General features: G+C 38.4%; 1 protein-coding gene across 1 annotated transcript in view; it reads right to left on the reverse strand.

Moving 5' to 3' along the window:
• MAP3K5 (mitogen-activated protein kinase kinase kinase 5) overlaps positions 1-20930 on the reverse strand; it is a 111782-nt gene that overhangs the window by 24269 nt on the left and 66583 nt on the right. The window contains exons 10-15 of the mRNA XM_054399225.1: positions 20178-20331; positions 16041-16148; positions 11154-11203; positions 6256-6351; positions 4836-4917; positions 2321-2454 (exon numbers count right to left, since the gene is read on the reverse strand). Of these exons, the coding sequence (XP_054255200.1) occupies positions 2321-2454; positions 4836-4917; positions 6256-6351; positions 11154-11203; positions 16041-16148; positions 20178-20331 (624 nt within the window). The remainder of the gene's footprint in view (positions 1-2320; positions 2455-4835; positions 4918-6255; positions 6352-11153; positions 11204-16040; positions 16149-20177; positions 20332-20930) is intronic.

Genomic DNA, 20930 nt, shown 5'->3' on the forward strand with positions numbered 1-20930 from the left:
TGAAAGCAAGAGTGGATAGCTATTAGAGTAAGAAAACAGGAATCATTTCATATGAAAATATTCAGAAGAACTGATCAAAACAATTTCATCAAATGTCATTTAGTCCAAGGCAAAATACTTTTCAGACATCAGGTTTTCAGCAGTCTCTTTGACAAGAAGGTTTCTAGAGTTCGGTTCCTTCTCGAGTGTGGATCATCAGAGCTCAACACCTGGTGTGTTCCCTGGGCCAGCCCTTAACACTCTTCTTCCAACTGTGGGTGGGCTGGAAGCAGGCAGCTACCAGATTCTGTATATTGTCTGATAAAATAGACAATGTGCTGAGAGTCTGGTGGCTATTTTGACTAAAGCACTAATGTCTGCAGTCAAACTTTCAGGATACTGAAAGAGATGAAAGACATGAACCTCCTGCTATCAGTCCAGATGTGAGAAGGAGCTGTAGAGCCTTGAGCAAGTGGCAGACATATTCAGATGCTTATAGTGCCTTGAGCAATTGGAAGACATATTCAGATATATAGTGATATATATATAGTGAGAGAGTAGTGATATATATATAGAGAGAGTGATATATATAGGGAGAGAGTACTAAGCAGCAAACTCAACTTGGCACCAAAAGGAATAATTTTACTGCCTCCTCCACCAGGTTGTTCTCAGTGTAGACTTCGTACCAGTGTAGAGTGGTGCATTCTTGTCCCTTAAGGACCTGGTAATAAAATTTTATTTATTCAATGGGAGGAGGGGTAGTTTCCTGCTACTGCAAGTCCAGGAGCTAGCTCTCCCTGGACTCAGTGGAATGCCAGTGCCAGGAATGCAATCACAGCACAAATGCAATTGAAGTTTAGGGGAAAAGTGTCTGTGACCTCCACTCCCTTTTGGGGCAGCCTAATAGCAGCATCAAGCTATAAGTGGAGGCTGAATTCAAAAAAGCAGAGGGAAGAGCTAAAAAATACCAAGTGTCCATCTGAAAATTCCTCTGGAAAACAACTGTTTTCACAAAACAAAGGAAGTGTTTGGTAAATGATTATGCAACTCCATTTCTATTTACTAAAAACTCATCTGAGTTTCAGCTTGCCTCTTCACCCATGACTGTAAGGATTCTGACTACACTGTTAGCCATTCAGAAATGCAAAAGAAAAAGAAATTGTATTCCTGAGTTCTATTAACAGGATATTAATTTAGATATTCATTATAATTCTTCCCCATGCACTTTTAAACTGTGCAGAGCTAATTGAGTCTTGAGCACAGCTAATTGAGTCTTGAGCACAGTTAATTGAGTCTTGAACAACTAAAATAATTTAGCAAATAAAATAAAGGCATAAGAAAATTCTCCAGTTAGATAAAGCATTTAGAATTTGGTCGTTAGAAGACTTTAAATGGTATGAGGAAAGGCAAATTATAGCAAGATCTAGCTTTCTAAGATTATCTGCCTAATGTGATTTTACTTTAACTTGGGAAACTGATATGGCCACTAGTACTATTTTGTAGTGTTGGAAATGCATTTCAGGGAAACAGAACTGCAGGAACGATTCCTTTTGTTTCAGAATGTAGTCTAACATTCCTGACAATGAAGTAATCAGTAGCTGATATTTAACATATAGAAGTGTCCAAGATTTGTTTTTTGTACAGGAATCACTGCATTTCTGGCATGATCTGACTCAGAGCTTAATTATTCCTTATGAATTCAAAAGATGGTTAATCCTTTTCTTTCTATAGAGTTCTTCCAAAATGCTAAAACATCAGGTTATAATTAATATACAGAAAGCATACTCAAGTGTCTGTTCTTTACATGGCAACCTTTATAAATGAGAGGACAACAAGAAATTCTGCATTAGAAAGTGGGCAAAAAGGTCATTCCACACGATTTATTCTAATGTTAAGAGGCTTCATAATAAATGATGCACAAGTAAGAAATGAAAACATCTTTATCAATTGTTCAGGCTCCGATGTTAAAGGATGCCACAAATGATGAATACAAAACAGTTCTTTTACAAGGACATGCCTGAGCATGTCAAAGTAGATATGGCTTTATCAGTAGGTGTTTGAGTGAGAATCTGCACTTCAGCAATATTTCTTTTGGAAAGAAAAAGTATTATAAACTACTAGTACCAAAACCAATAAACATTAATTTTCAGTTGTGACCATAACCTATTCCATAACTTGGAAACATCTAGTTACAAAGACAGGGAACACTGCTACCTACCACACACAGAGGTACTTTATTGGCAGCTCTGTAGGAGTACTCCTTGATCAGCAAACTGGTTGATTGTGTTACTGATTAAATTATGTCCTGCACAAAATTTGGAATCAGCCACAGTTACTGTACCTGCTGTCTCTCTCTGGTATTTCTTTAATAGCAATTCTGACTTGATTGCTCAAATCCCGTCCTGCGTACACGATGCCGTAGGTTCCTTTCCCCAGAATGACTCGCTCACCATTTTCATCATATTCATAGTCATACTGCAAAGCAAACAACAACGTGAAATGAAACAGAGGAATAAGAGCAATTCCATCTGACCCTGTGCTCATAACTAAGGCATCTACAATGCTCCTTGCTTTCTGCAGACCATGGAGAGAGAAAAAAAAAACAAAACACTACACTTCAAGACAACAATTCAGATATTGTGCAGATATGCCTGTTTTTCTCCACTTACTGTACAAGAAGCACTGGCTTCTGAGCTATCTATTTCAGGAAAGTGCATAAAACTAAGCCAGCCTTTATCTGTTCTGTGTAATTACATTTGCAGGTCTTACTCAACGGCCATCTGCAGTTCTGCTGGCAGGTACTGTTATAATAACAGAGGACGACAGAGGGCCCTCTGCGCCAAGCTGAGAACTTATCTCCCACACAGACACCGAAAGCAAGGCAGGATATACTCCATTTCTTCCACGTGCTCTCCTGACCTGACCACATCTTCCAAAAGCAGCACAGCCTCAATTTTCCCAGTGCTGGGTCAGCCAGCAGAATGTGCCATTGGAGGTTAGTCAGGATTGTGGTGCAGTAAACCTCTTTTTTGGCTGAATTTGAACATCAAAGAATTTAAGGGCAGTCCAGAACTGGTCATTAGATAGTTATCTGATCTGTCCTCTTGTGTAACACAGACATGTAATTTCACAGACTTGCTCTCATGCTAAACTCGGTGTCTTATGCCTGGATAATGGGTGTATTTTTCTCCAAAGAAAGACTGCTATCTTTTAAATAGAGAATCCACTATTTTTTTCAGTACTTTGTTTCAACAATCACTCTCATGAATTCATGCCTCTGAATTCAAATTTCTTCGGTGTCACTATTTCATTATGTTTATCTTCAACATATTAAAGAGACCATTAGCACATCACAATTCTCCCTGTAAAAATACTTACCGCTGTAATTAAGTCACCCAGTCCTTTTCTTTTTGCTAAAATCAACAAATTAGGCACCCTACTGTTTTCATTACAGGGTAGTTTTGTATCCCACAAATCACTCTAGTGGTTTTTCTTTGTCCTGTCTCCGAATTCAGCTGTATTATAAAAACACCAGCATCAAAACTGGGATGGAGGGCTGTCTGTATTCATTACACAGAGCTGACTCTGAGTTAGTTCTGGGTGTCTCTGCAGCTTCAGAACATCAGATTTGCATGTAACAGGACACGGGATTAGAGCTATTCTATCCTGTTCCCTGCTACCTAAAAGTACTGTACTGCACTCAGTGGCCCTGTACTCACTTGTCAATTACATGTGTGTTCAGAGAGAAACCCAAGGTAAGAATACAACATGTAATAGAGCTATAACTTAGCCACTTAGGTGGCAGCCTAAGTGGAGCATCCTAAGCTTCAGTGTGAGCTCATGGGCTAGGGGTATAAACAACCCCCCAGCAGCACCAACACGATCATCTGATTTAAGTTTGCTGCTCATTGCAGTGCTTGTCTGCAGATGGTAACTAGCAAGGACAAGCCTTCCCCTGCTACAGTTATATCTACTGGAGAGTCCAACAGAGAGCTACCAGGAAGATTAAAGGACTGGAGCATGTGCCCTGCGAGGAGAGGCTGAGAGGCCTGGGGCTTTTTAGTCTGGAGAAGGGAAGACTGAGAGCGGATTTTATAAATGTTTATCAGTATCTGAGGGCTGGGTGTCAAGAGGGAGGGGACAGGCTATTCTCAGTTGCACCCTGTGATAGGACTAGGAGTAATGGATATAAACCACAGCACAGGAGGTTCCACCTCAAGATGAGGAGGAACTTGTTCACTGTGAGGGTCACAGAGCACTGGAACAGGCTGCCCAGGGAGGTTGTGGAGTCTCCTCCGGAGACTTTCAAGATGCACCTGGATGTGTTCCTGTGCAACCTGTGCTAGATTCTGTGGTCCTGCTCTGGCAGGGGGGTGGGACTTGATCTCTGGCAGTTCCTTTCAGCCCCTAACATCCTGCGATCCTGTGATACTTGTTGTGCAGATAACCTCCCAATAATGTAAGTGCACACAATTCCAGTGATGCATGAAACAGCGAACAAGCAGTCTTTAAAATTTAAAGAGATGCTAATGCTGCCTGACCACATTCTGGAGTAACTGTTGCAACAGTCATTCTAATAAACACAACCGGAGAATTCCAGAGCTGAGTACATTCTCAAGCATGTGTGCCAACAGAGATATGAGAGATTTAGCTATGCTGGTAATAAAAACTACATAAGGACCATTAAAAAGAGTAATTCATTTATAAACAGTAGAGGATAAAATTTTCTAAACAATAACTTGTCTAACCTCTTCCAGAGAAGGGATTAGTAAATTATTCCCTTCAGTGAAGGGACACTAGAAGCTCCAAATTCTTAGTATGTTGGGGAGGAAAAAAAAAAAAAAAGGCAAAAATACCTCTAAGGAGTCTCCATCACATTCCCCTTCTTCTGTAGTCTTCCCTATTTCTTCAGTGATACCATTCACCATATCAAAAAACCTGTTAAAAGGAAAAATAAACAGAAAGGAAAAGCAAACACATATTTAAGACAAGGGGAAAAAAAGAACACTTCTCTCTACAGTAATGAATGAGACTAAAGAGGACTTCAGTATAAAAAGTATAAATTCAGTTTGTCAGTAAAAAAAGAAAAAAAAGAAATGGTTTACACAGAGAATTAAGGCAAAATTTGCATTTTCCTATTCTTTTATAGTCTTCTTTTATATGTGCAAGATATCCAATGATGTCTAAAATTGTTGATGGAATTAATATCAGCTGAATCTTTCCTCCTACACCCCCATTTATTTATGTCAAATAAAAGCACTGAAGCACCATGAAAGTGCCCAGAAGTTTTTTGCCTACATTTGGAGGAGATTTTATAGTGCAGGAAGGCTAGCTTCGAGTTCTTGCTTGAATGAAACTATTTTACAACTTTCCATTAAAAAAACCCAAACAAAACCATCACAAATGACTTCTACCCCTTTGAAAGACTGCAAGTACAAATACTACATCATGCTAGGGTATGGCTTAAATGTCTTCTAAGAAGTGCTCAGAAACAAAGGGGAACACACACGGTGAAATAATCTATACAAACTAAAATGGACGAAGGAACAAGCGATGCATTGGGTTGGGAGGTGGCCACAGCCATTAATGCAGAGTACTGCAGTGATTTTTAGTAAAGTTGCATCCTTTCTTAGGATAAAAACCCGAGATGTTTCCTCTGAGAATGGCTCCTGGAACAACTCATCATCACAGCCCTCAAGCTCAAGGAGAAGACACACAGTTTGGAGAAGCCAAAACACCCTTAATTTTGTGCGACAAACCCTTGTCATGTTTCCTGTGGGGATACTGGTACAATCTTACCTATGTAAATATGATGTTAATGTACAGAAAATTAAGTATGCTTTTTCATAATCATATATAAACTTTTAATTACAGTAAACCCCAAATTTTGATCAGATCTTATTGTTACCCCCAAGTATTCCTATTTCAGAAAGACCATTTTTAGGTCAGGAGGCTTTGTTGGACTGAAGGCAATGAACACTTGTAGCAAGCCTTACTAAGTATTAGAAAAATAATCCCACAAAGTGTGTAAAAAAAATATTAAATTTGCAATTATATTTATTTCTGATGTTTGTCTGAGTTTACACTTTGTCCCTCGAAATCTCTTCCATCTCTGGAGTACTGCAGTACTAAGCTTTTGAATGAAAAGATGGTGATCACTGAAGATGCTAAGATCAACTTTCACCACAGTTCTCAAACAGTCTTTGTTGTGCATGCAAACACCAACTAGCCCATTACAAGCTGTGTTTTTTTTTTTTTGAAGTAACAGTGACACACCTTCTGCAATGAAGTTCTGTGCAGAAGTAGATTTGAAAGTCATCTGAGTTGTGCAGCACATACAGGAAACAGCATCGTTCTTCGAATTTCGAAATGCTGAAAGAACAGCCAAGTAAACAACGTTACTGGAAAGATGCATTTGCATTCCCACCTGCTGTATCAAACCATACAGATCAACCCAAGCAACATGGGAAAGCACCAGATTAAACCTAAATTACATTCTTGTATCCTCCAGTGTTTGAATTCCACTGTTTGCTATCGTTCAGCTTGCTCCCCTTGTACACATTGCTTGAGAAAGAGTAGGAGAAAAGTTAATAGGATTATTTCCATTGACCTGACTAATTTTTTTTTTCAGTGCATTTAGGTAAAACCCTTAATTTCTACTCCTGCAGCCAGGATGAAATATGCTTTCAGATTCACACCAGGAAGCTGGATCTTGAACTCAAATTATGAGTTCTTCCTGCTTTAGAAATCAGCCAGAGCTCAACCCAGAACAAAAATTTCTGACCAGTTCCTTGTGACTTGTTAAGATTTCTCCAACAGGCTTTGCATGTAAGTCAGCATCAAAAAATTAGATGAATGACTTCACCACCCTTGCCCTCCATGCCTTTCTTCAATTTCGTTTTTTATCTGCCACAACAGAAGAAAAAAGTATAATGAAGTAGTATGTATGTCATTTTCTTATGGATGTGCACAGATGTCCCAACAGAGGAGGTGCAGATTCTGGTACCCTTGTCAGTTTTCTACCCCAGGTAGGCTGCAGCTCTTGGCAAAGATTCAGCAGAACTGTTTCATATGCATGTCACTTCTGTGCTCCTTATAGAAAATATTAAATATTATTTCAAACAGCTCTTTCTGTAACTTTGTCACATGTTGCCAGGTGTCAAGCTGATGTAGCATAAGTGATTGTTACTATATCAGGAAAGGAAAAAAACATCTGGCTAGAGGTATTACAAAGGAATATAATGCAGTATTTGAGAAGCCAAGACAAATCAAGTCTCCTTGCTAACATTGAGATACTGGACAAAATGCACTGTCCTAGTGGAATCAATCTGTTTTAGCTGGATCAATATAACCATCATGTTTTTAGAACTGTGTTCCATGCTGTACCAAAGGATTGATGATTTGATTAACATTACACTTTTCCTTTAAGTATCAGGAAATACTTGTAATTTTCAGCTTGTAGTAGGAGTCTAAGGTTGTCTGACCCTTGTTTCCTTTTAGGATTCTTCTATTTGTAGAGCTCTGTAACTTTTGATAAACAAATGGCAGGTCAGACATGCTGGGCAGGCTTGCCTTTCATAAAGCAATCTAGGAGAAGAGTGAGCTGCAATGTAAGAATATTTTTCTTTGAGTGTGGTGACTCGTTTATTTTTATGTCTGGAAAAATTCGTAACTGCTAAGTAATGTACACATCTGGGGAGATAGCCACTGTCTCCAGTTTATAAACTAACATTTAATTCCAATTTTTTAAGCATATAAGTAAACCCTCCAGGTATGGAGCCACTGATATTAGCAGAACTGCTTATTCATTTCAATTTCCATGTAAATTTAAATATTTTACTGAATAAACTATTAGTTTAAACCTGGCTTGCAGAGAAGCCACCCACACAGCAGTGAACAAAAGGGTAAGCAAAAGAGCAGGCCTTTAAGTGAATATTTACATTGCTTATGTTACTTTCTTCCTTGGGGAAAAAAAAAAAAAGCTGTTAAAGTGAAAAAGGAAGACTAAAAAATAGCAGGTTATAAAAAGAGACAGGATAATGCACTCAGGAAATCTCCCATTCTGACAGTTCCCAAGCTCACATAATACACAGCAGAATTGGGGCTGAATTCAGGAAACTCTGAAGACAGACAGAGAAGTCCACTCCAGCATGGCCTCATGCCCAGCTTGTGTGCATCCAGAACTCCCCTTAGTCACGAGAAGTACTGCAAATGCTCTAACTACTGCTTGCTAATACTTCCAAATGAAGCAGCAGATAAAACAGTTGAGCATTGGCAGCACCAGCAGACATGCAGCTGTGTGAAACTTCTGTTTGTTTTCAGAAGTGTAACAGCATAGACACTTCCCACTCTCATAATTAGGTAGTCTGATGAGATTCCAAGCTCCAAGAACTTGGGATGGAGGACAAATGTCCTTGTTGCCAGTTCTTAAGCTACAAAGAAAACTGGATGCAGATCTGAACCCAACTTTTTCACCATTTCTAACACTACATTTGTCAGCATGACCTCTGAGACACTCTCCCATGGAAACAACACAAGTAGCAGTTGTTTCATAATACAGTGCTTGTCCCAAACAATGAGAAAAAGCCAACTTGTAGTCTAGCAACTTCAGTTTGCTTCTTTATTTTTAAACTGGAAAAATAAAGGTATCTTCTTGCTCATATGATGTCAGCTCTGAAGAACAACAGAGACTTTTCTGGATCACCTACGATGCAAAGCATCTCAGGGTAGCAGCCATGATCTTGATGGCTCTTATGAAGCCTTTAAGATTAACAGTACTTTTTGGCCTGGTTCAATAATATTTACATTTAAGAGGTCAAGAAGCCATGTGACAAAAGCAGAGTTATTTACAGCAGCACACAAACTGCAAATCAATGATTTGAAGCTAACCTAGTAACTATGATTCCCTGCATTCTGAGTGTGATTTAGCACTGCACTGTTCAGGGTTCTGTATGCTTTCCAAATCCCTTTACAGTTCAGGAGAGTGGAACTCCATTACTCATGAAATAAGATGCTGATTACACTAGCTGATACATAGCACACAGAAGTGGTGACCCCTCAGTCATTTCCTTGAACCATTTACAAAACCCATTAGCCATTTCAATGCTGGATGTCTCCTCAGACCTGCTGTCTCCTTATGTAATGCAGCAAATATTTATAGAGGCCTTTGTTGAAAAAGCCTCCAAGACCATGTACAAAGACCTGCCTTGTACATTAAGGCTGCACTTCTAAAGATGGCATGAAAGAGTCTAGAAAGGCTGAGAATCCTCAGAGAGCTGGGAACTCCCCCTTCTTAGACTGCTTTTAAGTCTAGGTGCTTCAAAGCAGGCAAAAATAGTTTTGATACAAAAATAGATTGGAAGCAAGCCTGGTTCTCAAGGCTGTCCCACTCCAAAGAATACATGCCTTCATAAAACTAGGGGGAGAAAAAACCCACTGAAAAATTAAGTGATCAGAAACTTGCATATATTTGGAAGAAGAAAAAAAATCTGACCAAAACCCCAAGGCTTACGCAGTTTTGTACTTGCATAAGATAAAGATTTCCCCCTGTAGCTCCTCATGGAAGCAGCCTGTTTTCTAAGAATTCACAGTGACTCTTGGCACACTGTAAAGTTTCCCAAGTTGTTTTGGACATCTGTCCAGATGAACAAATTTGAAATTTAATTGAAAAATTAAATTACAACTAACAGTTTCTATAACAAATACAGGAGGATACACCAGAAACTGTACTGACCACAGCTTGGTTGAGTAAGGGGGAAGGGAAAGAAAAAAAAGCCAAAAATAAATACATACTCTTCTCTTTTTTAGCTTTTTTTGTGTTTGTTTTTAGAAGCACACAAAAATATACTGTAACCAAAACCCAAACCAGACTGAACTAAGCATATCATCGCAATTTATGTCTAAAATAAGCTGAATCTCACAGGACTGAATTTCTGTGTCTATTGATAGTTTAAGTTACTTTTTGGAACCAAAAAAAAAAAAAAAATCATCCATCTATACAAAAATGTCCTGCAGACTCAGCAATAGCTTTGTGTGTATGGAACAGTTATTACTAGAACAGAGAAATGACTTTTTTACTTTTTTTTTAATGTAAGATTTCTGGACTTTTAAATTATATTAAAAGCAAACACAAAAGTGGAAAGTTGCAGGATGCCAAAGTACAGATAAATCCTAGTAAAAAAAGACTAAGGCAAAGAATTGATCTGAATATAACTGCATCAGTGGTAGAACGCCAAAACCAAACTGCAAGGCTGGACTTGCCAAATAGAATGCACACTATGCTGAACTTTGGCTAGCAGAGCAGACCCACTAGTTCAGATTCAGCTGTCCTCTACTGACAGTATCACACACAATCCAGCAAAGAATTCTCCCTTCTGTTTAGTAGACAGAAAACATTCTGCTGAAGTCACGCAAATAGATGGCAAAATTTACTCCTTTGTTATTATCTCATTCGCCCTGTCCTAAAGAGGGAAGTGTGCCTATGAAAACTGGCCTTGAACATACAACATCGTTCCCCTCTATTCTAGTCAAGTGTCATTCCTGATCCTAAAATTTACTAATTCTACTCCATGTGACTTTCTGAGACATGAGGGGTTGTTTTCTCTCACTGCCTTTTCTGTTTTCTCCATCAATCTTCACATTTTCACTTTGTGGTCTAACTAAGCACTCTACACTGACAGGCTTCTCTCCTTATGGGCCTCCTCTGAAACAGTTTTACTGCTGTATCCGACACCAGACACAGAAACAAACAAAAAACCCCTGAAACTTAAACACTCACAGCAAAACGCAATAAAGGGTAAGCAGTTAAGATGTGGCAAAACATCCTAATCTCGTCCATTCCTCATAACCTCCTGCTCTGCATCCACACATAACTTCATTACTTCCATGTTCTGTGCTGCAGGCGGTTATTTAAATTAGCATAAAGAATGTGACTACCAACTGTTACCAAATATTTTTTCTTTAATTCAATGGGCTATGACTGCTGAATTTTACATAATGAACTCTGCAAGTGGTCATTTCTGAATGACTCTTGGGGTTTCACTTACAGCAGGGCACCTGTGAAATACACTGCCCTGATTCACTGTCTGCTACTCCACCAAAGCCCACAGCTTAATACAATACAGTACTGATCAGATACTCTTTTTATTTCAAAACTTGAAAGGGAAACAACTTACCTTACTCCTCTGATAGAAGCAGCACTGAAATTCCACTCATGGATACCCTTCTGTAACATACAGAAAAAAATAAATAAAAACATTCCTTTTTATGAATGAAGCAACAGTAGGCACATCTTCTAGACTGGAACTCAGGAGGTGGAAAGAGAATCACTTGAATTACAACAGCCTATTACCTTTTAACATTTGTTTTCCAGGGATTTTATTTTTTTCTCACCCAAAACCAAAGCAACAGAAGTTACAGATGGAAGTTTTGGGTTGTTTCTTAAACTGTTTACTCTGCAAAAAATATGCTATTTCAGAAAGTATGCAAAACAGCAGATCAGAAGGGCTGCCAGTATAGCCTGGTCTGAGTGATGACCTTGGGATCAGCATGACCCTTTGGAAAGTGGGGAGAGGGGGAATGCTACCTCCTGGCATAACAAGAGCCTGGTCTGTGTGTCCAATGTCCTCATGTGTGGGAAGACCAGGTGAAGAGAGCTACATGTGGGAAGTCTGATGCTGTAAAGTGAGAAGTTCTTGAGAAGGAGGAGGAATTGCCCAGGGAATGAGAAAATCTGAAGGCCGAGTGTCCAAAAATACAGAAAGGCAACTATTTCCCTAGGAATCCAGAAGAGAGCAGTAAGAATGCACTGAAACTCCTAAGAGCTTTGGGAGTAATAAACGTGGCTGGAAGAAAGAAGCCACCCTATGAAAACAGGCTCATTTATTTTCAGATATTTTAAATTTACGTGTCACATTCAGCAGAACTGAGTCCTCTCTGTAGACAGTCATATTGCTCTGTGTTTATAGTCTAATAAAATTTTACTGCAGGAAACAGAAGCCTTTTGTATATTCTAATGAAAACATTCTCCTTTCAGGAAAAGGTGGAACTACACTACCTCAAAGTCCTGGCACCCTTGGGGTGCCACCACAATGAGCAACGTATTTAAAGAATCTCTGCTTTCTAGAGCTGAATTTTATTTGGCATTTCATTTACACCCGAGCAATTAAAAGGCATAGAGACACTTTTTGCTGAAAAGTAATTCATAGTGTAAGGACATAGTGTCAAACAATCAAATGTACTCCAAAAGAAGACTTAAAAACTTGTAGCTTATAAAACAGTTCATGAATAGAAGTCAGAACAGATATGCTGCCAAAAGAGTGCAGGAAATAGAGGAAATTATTCTCCCAACTATAACAGCTTTCTATAAGGCTTGATACGTCAATTTTCTCCTCCTCTGTAATTTCTTCCTTCCTCTTCAAAATGTGTTAAAAGGCTGAGATGCTAACATAAAATGCCTAATGCAATGTACCAAAAAGAAAAGCAAAAATATTTCTTGAAGCCCAAGTTTCACACTGTTATAAGACACAAAGTGATGAACTCCAGTGCCACTTCAACATCAAATGGGAGGAAGAGTTTCTCCCCAGTGGGGCACAGGAACAAGAGAATAGCCTGATCATCAGAAAAGCTGGGCTTGCACCCTGAGACAGAGGCACTAGCTGCTGCTAGTATGAAGTGCTTGCAAAACTAATATTCAAGCTGTCTGGTTCTCCTGCATGAAGAAAGACAACCAACTCAAATCCTCTGCTAATAAGGAAGGTGTATCTACACCGTCTTTTACTCCTCCCTCCATAGACAAGCTCTGCCACTTTCCAATTTTCCATGCTTGGAAACACTTTTCAGAGCTTGACTATTGGTCATTGTCCAATTCCCACTTCTGGGCATAATCTAAAAATCTAAAAAATTAAAAGATACACCCTGACAGCCAGAAATGCTCAAGAAGCATAAGAAGCATAAGTATTGTGGATTTTACCTGTCATCTATGTGCAACTAATCTCTCACAGGTTCATATATCTTTTATTTACCACACAAGACTCTCAGGCAAATATTATAAAAGCTACATCCCTCATGATCTGGCCAAGTTTTGACTACATTACTACATTGGAGTAAACACATCAGGCATGCTATCCAAACTTAGCATCTGTTCTTTGGTTAGGAAAGAAAGAAAGAGAAAGAAAGAAAGAAAGAAAGAAAGAAAGAAAGAAAGAAAGAAAGAAAGAAAGAAAGAAAGAAAGAAAGAAAGAAAGAAAGAAAGAAAGAAAGAAAGAAAGAAAGAAAGAAAGAAAGAAAGAAAGAAAGAAAGAAAGAAAGAAAGAAAGAAAGAAAGAAAGAAAGAAAGAAAGAAAGAAAGAAAGAAAGAAAGAAAGAAAGAAAGAAAGAAAGAAAGAAAGAAAGAAAGAAAGAAAGAAAGAAAGAAAGAAAGAAAGAAAGAAAGAAAGAAAGAAAGAAAAGAAAGAAAGAAAGAAAGAAAGAAAGAAAGAAGAAAGAAAGAAAGAAAGAAAGAAAGAAAGAAAGAAAGAAAGAAAGAAAGAAAGAAAGAAAGAAGGAAAGAAAGAAAGAAAGAAAGAAAGAAAGAAGGAAAGAAAGAAAGAAAGAAAGAAAGAAAGAAAGAAAGAAAGAAAGAAAGAAAGAAAGAAAGAAAGAAAGAAAGAAAGAAACAAAGAAAGAAAGAAAGAAAGAAAGAAAGAAAGAAAGAAAGAAAGAAAGAAAGAAAGAAGGAAACAAAGAAAGAAAGAAAGAAAGAAAAGAAAGAAAGAAAGAAAAGAAAGGAAGAAAGAAAACAACAACAAAAAAGACCCTACAGTCATCCAAAACAAAACTCAAAATGGATTCAGAATCCAATGCAAAACAGAGAAACAGGCTGCTCTGCTTCAAAATTGCAAACAACACTACTGCATTCCCCATGCAGAAAGAGCTGCTAAAATTAGAGAATTGCAAGGCAAAGATAAGGTGCATTCTACAAAACACAATACTGATTTTTATGGGCATTTGTTCAGGTTAAACTTGAAGTACAAAAGGCATAAATGTTAAGGTATGCTACTAAAAAAGTAAGCCACAGAAAAGGCCACATTATTTATCCTGGCATTGGCTGTCATATGCCTATTTATTACAAAACTGCCAGCTGCAGGCTCCACTGAATTCCAGTTTGGATTTGAAATGGAAATTCAGTTTCTTTGTGCATGAAAGGAAGTTTGTACACTCTGTAACTCACAATTCTTATTCTTAGAGCACTGACGGCAATTTGGAAAATAAGTAGCATCACAATTTATGAGCCAAATTAATCTGAAATCTGAAGCGTGAGCCGGTAAAACTCTAATAGACCTATGGCAAAAGAATAAGTGAGGATGAAATGGCAACAAACAAATTCATAATAAAAGCTAATAGACTTAAAAGTCTTCTATTCAGCAGCAGTATTCCACTCTAGGCTCTTCCAGGGGTGTAATGCCATTCTCAAACTAGTTTACAGCACAAATAGCGGCCTGTGAAACCTACATTAGTATTCAACTACTGTATGTCAAGAGTGTCTCCAAGAGGTGAGGATGAGGCCTTGAGCAGCCAAATCTAGTTGAGAGGCATTCCTGGTCATGGTGGGGAGGCTGGGGAAGATGATCTCCAAGGTCCCTTCCAACCTAAGCCATTCTATGACAACTGAATAGTCCAGAAAATTCCTTCTAGTCATATGTTCTTTCTTATGCTATAGGTAAGCCACATAAAAGAATGGAGAATATTATTTGGAGGTGAACTCCATACAAATGCAAAAAAGCCTAGGCTAAAAGAAAAAAACCCAAACAAACAAAACCACAAAAAACATGGATGTTCAAGTAGTTTCTAAAAAGACTAAACTGAATACAGAAATAGTAGTACTGACAAATTGTTATTTACTGTGTGGTAAATTTTGGTTTTGTGCAAGAAACCTTTTTATAGTATTCTCAGAGATTGAGTCTACTTGGAAAAACATCAGTCAGAATAAACCACAAAACCAGAAATTCACTGGTCTAGACTAACATTTCAGTTTGTGTGCTACATATGCTATTTCAGACACTGTCCATTTACACCTTCTCATGAAGTCAGAACAAATTCTAAACAGCACATCCTCACATACTCTACACACAAAAATGTTTCTTCTTTCAGGGATTAGAAGTACAAAAGTTAAGAGATGGATTACCTGGAAAGTAGGTCTTCACTGTCCTATCCTGCAGGCAAATAAAACGCTTCCACAGAAGAATTAACTGCTAGTTCTTACAAATCATACTGTCCAGTACAAATCAAAATGTTCACTGTGGTGCCTCCAGATGACTTGGCCTCCACTCACTCCTCATATACTCCCCTCATTTCTGTGCTCCTGTTCTTCTCTGAGGTTCTATGATGTCCTTCCTGTCTTCACTCTCACCAAGATTTTGCTTCCTAATCATTCCTGAATGCAACAATCATTCCAGGTTTTCTTCTCCCCTTGCATGTACAGATTTTCTAAGCTCCTTTCCAAATACATTTGGCTATCTCACATCTTGTCTTAAGAACTTCCCAGTGTTTTCCATTTCCAGACCTTTGGAGCATCTGTTTATCTATCCATCCTTCTGCAAGTTCTTTGGCTTTTCATTGAATCTGTTTTAAGACACTAGCCTCTATTACTTTCATAGCAAAGGACATATGTACCAGAGCTGACAAGGAATACTTCAAGTACAGGAAGAAGACATTTCTGTTTGTATACTTAACTTTATGCTACCTTATTCGTATGACAGTATATTGGAAATCACAGACTTGTATGTTATACACTGGTTTAAAACAACCCGAAAGATGAATTAAATTATTTTTAGATATTAGAGATAAAAGATACATTAAACAACAAGACAAGCTTAAAGAATAAATGAAGAATGTCATATTAAAAAAAAATTAAAACATGCATGGCAGCTTATGGTCACAGCATCTTCCTGTCTGTACTAAATAACTTATCTCCTTTGCAGAATCCACCATTAGATGCTACTCTTTACATATGAGATCTCTTATGTACCATGGATGCTTTAATTCTGAAAATAGTTACAACTAGAGACAACATGATGGCATACCTTGTCATCAGGCAGTACATGCCAGATAGATACAGTCTTCTCCTCAGCTTCACTGTTGATGGAGAGATATGAGGGTTGATAGATCTTTGTTGGTTCTAATATTAAAACCTTGTAGAAAAAAAATTTGTAAGAGTTAGCACAAAATACATAGAACTTTAAAAAGTTACAACTATTTCTGTAGCCATACCATAGCAGGAAAGGCAGGAGAAACAGAATGAAGGGTAAAATTTTAGGTACCAGGCTAGTTTAGTAGGCTGACAGTAATTTAAGATATTAAAAAACAAACAAACAAACAAACAAAAAAGGCAAATTTAGTTTTTTTTTAATTAGGCTACTGCATCAATAGGTAGGATATATAATATAATTTTCAAAATTATTTCTCTGAACACTATCTGTAGTGTTCCATCACAATCCACTCTCTTGCAATGCCGTTCAAGAATGCCCATCTCCCAGGCTGACAAGATTCACGCTATAACTTTATCATCTTTTGGATGAAATACGTTTGGGTAAATCAGAAAACCACATCAACCTAGATGGAATTGTTTTAGATTTGGACCATTGTTAACCGTGGCCACCAGATCAAATTATTTTGTCAAATGCAACAAGTACCACCGCAAGAGGCTGAGAGCTAAAGATTACAGAAAATTTCCTGGAATGAGCAGAACAAAAACTAGAACTATCATCAACACAAGAAGGACATGAACCTGATGGAGTGGATCCAGAGGAGGGCCACAAAAATGACCAGGGGACTAGAACACCTCTCCTACTAAGACAGGCTGAAGGAGCTAGGGTTGGTCAGCTTGGAGAAGACTCTGGGGAAACCTAATAGCATCCTTCCAGTACGTGAAGGGGGCTTACAAGAAGGCTGGAAAGGGACTGTTTGCAAAGGCTTGGAGTGATAGGACAAGGGGCAATGGTTTCAAATTAGAGAAGAGTAGATTTAGGTAGGACATTAGGAGCAAGTTCTTTACCATGAGGGTAGTGGAGCACTGACGCAGGTTGTCCAGGGAGGTAGTTGAGGCCCCATCCTTTGAGACATTCAAGGTCAGGCTTGACAGGGCTCTGAGCAACCTGATCTAATGGAGGATGTCCCTGCTCACTGCAATGGGGTTGGACTAGATGACCTTTGGTGGTTCCTTCCAACCCAACCCCTTCTATGTAAAAGAGATGGCATGCAATGCACCAAAATTTAGTCCAACATTACCACCTTAGTAAATGAAGCCAGTCCCACACTGCCACTTCAGTAATACTTCAGTAATACCAGAATGACTTCCAGGTATATACAGCTTCCAGCATGCTTTCAAGGAAAGAGTCAAAGTATTTGAAGTGTGTTTTCTCATTTGAACTATCTACTTTAGATTTTCAGTGGTTAAAATCTGATCTAAATCATCAAAACTATATTGCCCATGTTTAAATTATTTTCATTCTTCAGAACGTAAAGTATTGTTATTAATTGAAGAAAAAGCTACTCTCTTCCATTTCAGTATAGACAGGAAGATTTCCAGCCCCCAGTGTTTAGCTGAAAGACATTTATAAAATAGGACTACACTAAAGATGGTTATCAAACTGACAATCTTCCTTTCTTCTGTCCTTCCCTCTCCCATAAAAGCTCAAATCAAACACTATCTTCAAAATAGAGAATCATAGAATTGTCTGGGCCAGAAGGGACCTTCAAAGGTCTAGTCCAACCTCCCTGCAGTCAGCAGGGACATCCCCAACTAGACCAGGTTGCCCAGGACCTCATTGAGCCTCACATTGAATATCTCCAGGGAAGGGGCCTCAACCACCTCCCTGGGCAACATGTTCCAGTGTTCTACCATCCTCATAGTAAAGAACCTGTTCCTAACATCCAATATAAATCTGCTCTTCTCTAGTTTGAAGCCATTGCCCCTTGTCCTCTCACTGCAGGCCTTTGTAAACAATCTCTCTCCATCCTTCTTGTAGGTGCCCTTCAGGTACTGGAAGGCTGCTATTAGGTCTCTCCTGAGCCTCCTCTTCTCCAGGCTCCCTCAGCCTGTCCTCGTAGCAGAGGTGCTCCAACCCCCTGATCATTTTTGTGCCCCCCCCCCCCCCGGACCAGATCCATCAGGTCCATGTCCTTCCTATATTGAGGGCTCCAGACCTGGACGCAGTACTCCAGGTGAGGTCTCACCAGAGCAAAGTAAAGTGGCAGAATCACCTCTCTGGATCTACTGGCAACACATCTTTTGATGCAGCCCAGAGCGTGATTTGCCTTCTGGGCTGCCTGCTCATGTCCAGCTTCTCATCCATCAGCACCCCCAAGTTCTTTTCCTCAGGGCTTCTTTATATAGCCAAGATACAGAATTTCTCACTTGAAATTCTTTGGAGTTCAGAAGGCAGCTTTAGGAAAGAATGATTAACTGGAGCAACTTGGTCTACATCTATTAAAATAATAAATAAAAAGAAATAATTACAAGAAATACATAAACACCTAAGCAAAAAGTCTTGGAAAGAGCCATGGCTTAGAGTCACATTAAGCCACATTATCTCCTACAAGAAGCACTCAGACACACTGGAGGAAGTAGAAGGCCATGTTTTCAAAAGTACCAAGGCATTTATGACCAATGTGTCACTTGGCATCTTCAGACACTTAGAAGTTCTAAAATCTAGTTTAGACTATTTCACTAATTGGGGTCTTTAGCCTACAGCAAGTTAACCCCACGCTGTTTCATTTCTTCCTCTAAAGGCTGAAAATAGATCCGTGACAGTGATGGTACCAGATAAGAGAGCAACTGACAGTTAAGCTAGTAATGATGGATAGTGAAGTTCTCAATTTCAAGCTCCAAGAGCAATTCACAAAAAGGAATTATGGAAAAAAATATTTCAGGATAAATTATTTACAAGAATCTGGGACAAGGTAAGGAAAAGAAATCCACTGTCTCATTTTATTGACTTGCTGAATGGTGCGATTTTCCCTCTGAAGAGGCACAAAGAGAATTTTCATATTATAAGAGACTGTGTACATCTGCCTGCAATATCAGAATAATTTCTTATGCCAGACAGTCAGACCATGTGGTCACTGGGTTTACCTTTTGGCTCATGCTATTGCTATGATCAGTTTCAGTTTGTCTCAGTATTAATAAAAATCCAAACCATTTGACTTTGACAGTTTTATGTGTCAGAGATTATTTTAACTATCCAAATGCACCATTTCGTCATCAAAAAACTAAAAAGAACACAGCCTTGTCTTTTACAAATACCAGAGGATTCAAAATTTTCTTTTTTTGCAGCCCTGCAAATATTTACACCAATTCTCCTTAGAGAAATAGAATCAGACTCCCTGGAGAGTCTCCTGATGGTTCTGCTTTACTGCCTCAAGCTGTTGCTGTTCAACATGACTGTCTTCCTTATGCTTTATTATCCCATCTATATACATAAGTCAAAAGAACTGTACAATACTGAGAATATCTGGGAGGCAACAGTAACTGCTGTTTAAAACAAAAAGCTGTATTTGCTAATGCTTAACTAAAAAAGAAATGCCCCAGACATTATTTCCCATATGTTTATAGTTAATATGTACAGGAATAAAGATCTTTCTGCAGTATATTTTCAGGACATTGTACCGTACCAGGGTGTCTAATAAAAGTTTTCAACAAAATGTTTGTGAAAGAAATCAGAAAAGTACATACACACATATATATATTCACAGTGCAATGCTGTTGAAATATGCTGTCTAGTAGCTGGAGGAAGAGATTTCTACCTGATTGGGCTGACCTTTAACCTCTAATAGATTAACTGGTAGCAGGTTATGTAAAGCCTGCTGAACTAGAAAGAGATTGAAATTAAGCTGCTTTTCTTCAAAGCATGATATAATTAATGTACTATCACCTGGAATATACTGCAAAGTTTTGCTTCAGAAGTATACAAACTTCTAGCAAACACTAAACAGCAAAATTCTATCTTGATTTTTTTTCCCTCATGTGGAACACACTGTGCAATACTTCCATAGCTACATGCAATCAATTCAAACCAATCTAATATGGAGGCCAAATATATTCCATCTGGACAAGCATTTTATTATCTGGCAACCTAATAATAAGCAGTGTTTTGTGTCCATTTCTTTTATGTCATAATTTCTGAAAAAAGACCAAAACCAACAATAAAACAACCACTTACTGGAAATCGAACTACAGACACATCTGTCTTTGTGGCTTCAACAAGGAAGTCCATCCAGAAGTCCACAAGTTCCTGTTTGGCTGTATGTTGTTCTGTAGTCAGTTTCTTAAAATGTTGATGTATCAAAATAGTCTCTACAATAGACTTCAGGTACCTGTGATCAGCCAAGCATACGGAGTTAGCTACCAATTTAAGGTAGTCTGTAAATAGTAATATCTCTACCTTTAACCACAGTTGAAACATTGACCATTGCAACACCAAGACAGTCAGTAAGATGTTGGTTCTCAAGGATTGCTTTAAATTATATCAATTCCCATTTAGAAATCAATATACAGCTGCTATATTAGTAACCTGAAATCTAAATGAGTTCTGGGATGCTCCTTCCTCATCCCATATTCTGGAGTATCCTAAACCACGAAAGCTTCAATCAACAGCTAAATCTTCCACCTATGGACCAAGCTGAGCCCATGTCAAACTTGCTTCAGTAATGACCAACGTCAAATGAAAACCTCAAGTGAGAAATCCACTAATTTAACTTGTTACACTGTTCTGTCTTCTATATTGTACCAGCACTGGCAGTTGTTTAACACTGATTTCCAAAGCATGACACTTCTGGAACTGATTATCCAGTAACGATAACTAGAACTGTGCTAAGCAGCCTTTTGGCATTGCTAAGAAAGGACAACATCAGTGCTGAATGCTTCTCCTAAATACAGCTCACGCCTTTCTCTGCTGTTCAACTTTCTGGAGCTG

The sequence above is a fragment of the Indicator indicator genome, chromosome 2 (genome assembly GCF_027791375.1).
Source record: "Indicator indicator isolate 239-I01 chromosome 2, UM_Iind_1.1, whole genome shotgun sequence".
Lineage (NCBI taxonomy): Eukaryota > Metazoa > Chordata > Aves > Piciformes > Indicatoridae > Indicator > Indicator indicator.